Genomic DNA, 2,981 nt, shown 5'->3' on the forward strand with positions numbered 1-2,981 from the left:
ACGTGGGGCCTGGAAGAGAGTGCTGCAGCCGAGTGCGGTGACCCTGGGACCACCTGCCCTTTATATAGACCACCCTCGGAAGCCTGTCTCTTCGATTTAGGACCAGATTTCTCATCTTCGCGGTCGACTGTATATTTTTTACTTATTAATGCATTTAATTCTGTTTTGAGATGTTTACATTCTAGTATTGTTTATCTCTACTCTTTAATTTCTACTCATGTGCAATGCCTTGTTTTTGATACTGCTGCAACGCTAACATTTACCAATTTGGGATCCATAAAGTACCTCTTATCTTATCTCATCTGATATGAATAGTAAAATGTCCTTTTACTGATTAAATTGTCTAAATATAGCCCATAAATCCATTACACTAACATAATTCAAACGGTAATTTGTAAGTACACATACTAATGAAATCAACATTTTAATTCTAAAATACCCGTCAAACTTTCTTCCCAAATTTAAATCAAATATTTTAATTTAGATTATTTGTTTGCATTACAATAATAGGATTTTTCAGGATTCAGTTATAGTGGTGTATCAATGTAATTAATTATTAAGAGATATATAACTTCAGAGGACCCAGGATAAAACCCTATATTGAAATAAAATGAATAATAATAAATAAATGCAATGATTTAGAAAGATTATTTAGAGCCTTTGTTGCAGAAAAATACAGAAAGAATGACAGTAATTATGAATAAAATGTAGAACTTGAAGAGGAACCGTGATAGAGCCCTGGGGTGCACCACGAATACGGGTTTTAATGTAAAACTCATTTTTTTGTGTCTCAAGTCCCCAACCTAAATATGGAGTGTGGACTGCTACTTGGAGAGGTCCCAGTTAACCTCCTGCCCTGCCGTGGTGCCCTTGAGCAAGGAACCGGAAAACCCCCTTCCCCCCTCACTCCCATTGATCCTAGTGCTAGACTCCTGGTGCTAGACTCCTGGTGCTAGACTCCTGGTTCTAGACTCCTGGTTCTAGACTCCTGGTTCTAGACTGGGATGGGTTAACAGCAGAGAACAAATGTCACTGTGCGCTGTGTGCTCTGCATGTGAGACCATCAAAGAGGGTTTCTTCCCTCCCCTTCTATCTATCTAGAAAGCGACATTAAAGAGACGTGAGACTGCGAGGAGGATTCTGTCAAATGTTTAATCCGTTCAGTACAGGGTGTTTATCTCAGTGCAAGAGCCAAAACCAACACATATCGAGCCGTTTGGTTTGTGTACAGAGAGTTTGAGAAGCAGAGCATTTGGTGGAAACAGAGGCAGCGGGACTCAAACACTAAATAAAATAACAAACCATTTTTATCAGAAAACATCCGAAAAATCAGCAGCGAGAAATAAAAAAAACTGAACAAAAACACAAAGAGACGACCGTCGTTTTTTCTTCATTTCATTCAACAACAAAGAACGTAATGGTATATATATTTATATTTATATATCTAAAGTGCATTATGGTACAAAAATATAGAAGGTCAGCAGCACCCCGATACATTTAGAAAAATAAATACACCATTCAGACGAAATAAATTACCAACATTATTGGAATAAAAAAGAATAAAAGCAAAGGATTCACAAAGAGTAACATCTGTTGCCTCGCAGCGCATCAAATACTTATCATCATCTATCTATTCTGATATATTTAGAATATTTACACACAATAAATATTTTCCAATTTCTTTCCAAATAATCACGTTCACAGAGAAACTGCAGCGTGAGAATTTAGGAGTCGAGTGTCCGCAGGTTTCTGAAACACAGAGAGGGAGAAATACATTAAATCAGAGTTTTGATAAATAGATATCATTCTAAATAATAATTAAGATGCAAAACTATTATATATAATATTGATTTTGTTGCTAAATATCTTTTAAAATGGCAAGAATTACATAAAAATACATTGTTTCTAGACCGAAAGACAACGTTTCTTTTATTTTAAAGAGTGATTTTAAAGCTTAAAACCCTTTAAAATATTTATTTATTTTAAAATGAACTAAAAGCCATATTTTTATTGTTAGTCTTTGACTTTTTAAAAATTATTATTTACCAGAAAATCAAAGATGTATTCAAAATACATTTGCAGGTATTTTCTGAAAGAAATCCAATGTTGAATTCCCATTGGACCGGGAGATGCTGCCTTCAGGGTCTCTTAAATAAAGTAGTAAATCTCAGCTCTCTCTCACCTGTGTCAGAGTTTGACAGCGTTTCACTTCCTCTGCAGTCCGAGCAGCGTTTTCCACTCCAACCCTTTTCCACTGCCTCCATCTTCTTCCTCTCTCCTCTTCCTCCCCGCTCTTCCTCCCTCCTCTTCCTCCCTCCTCTTCCTCCTCCCTCCTCCCAGTGATCTTTCCCTCCTCTTCCTCTTCTCCTCCCCTCCTCCTCCTCTCCTCCTTCCTCCTCTCCCTTTCTTCTTCTTTTTCCCCGGGGCTCTCGGAGATTTGTTGGTTTCCTGTGGGAGATTTCCTTTTTCCTTTTCCTCTTCCTCCCTGAAGATGAGGGGGAGGTTCTTGGTTCCCCCCGGGGGTTTTGAGTGCATGGTTTCTCCCGTGGTGCTCACCCCCACTCCCTCGGTGCTGGTTCCTCCCCCTCCAGATGGGGGAGGGCGGGGGGGAAGATCTCTGGTTTCTGCAGTGTGAACTTCATCCAGAAGCTCCTGAAGCCACATCCTCCTCTTCAGATCCTGCAGAGAGCGACCCTTATCGTGCATCAGCTGGGCGTGAGACACCGAGCGCTTTCTGAGGGACACACGAACAGGAAAGGGTTCATTATATTACAATTTACAGAGCTCCTTAGTCTGTCATATGAGGAGCACCGAGCGCTCTTCTGAGCACACGACGCAACAGGAGCAAGGCGCTCTGCGTATGTGATATTACAATTTACAGGCAGTTCCCTTGACTTCCCAGTATGAGTGTGCGACCTGGGGGCCTTTCTGCAGGCGACAATTACAGAGGAAATCGGTTTTACTAATTATGCTATTTACGC

At 40.1% G+C, this 2,981-nt stretch overlaps 1 protein-coding gene and 1 long non-coding RNA gene across 2 annotated transcripts in view; both read right to left on the reverse strand.

Moving 5' to 3' along the window:
- Positions 1-1,133: 1,133 nt before the first annotated feature.
- LOC104951441 (uncharacterized) lies at positions 1,134-2,333 on the reverse strand. Its single transcript, XR_799025.1, has 2 exons — positions 2,183-2,333; positions 1,134-1,749 (listed from the first exon to the last, which is right to left on the reverse strand). It is a non-coding gene; the product is annotated as an uncharacterized lncRNA (long non-coding RNA).
- A 10-nt stretch (positions 2,334-2,343) lies between these two features.
- pthlha (parathyroid hormone-like hormone a) overlaps positions 2,344-2,981 on the reverse strand; it is a gene marked incomplete at its 3' end in the record, with an annotated part of 11,402 nt that continues 10,764 nt past the window's right edge. Inside the window, exon 3 of the mRNA XM_010778088.1 lies at positions 2,344-2,734. Coding sequence (XP_010776390.1) covers positions 2,344-2,734 — 391 coding nt within the window. The remainder of the gene's footprint in view (positions 2,735-2,981) is intronic.

This window comes from Notothenia coriiceps, unplaced genomic scaffold (assembly GCF_000735185.1).
Source record: "Notothenia coriiceps isolate Sejong01 unplaced genomic scaffold, NC01 NC01_scaffold00018999, whole genome shotgun sequence".
In the NCBI taxonomy this organism is placed as follows: Eukaryota; Metazoa; Chordata; class Actinopteri; order Perciformes; family Nototheniidae; genus Notothenia; species Notothenia coriiceps.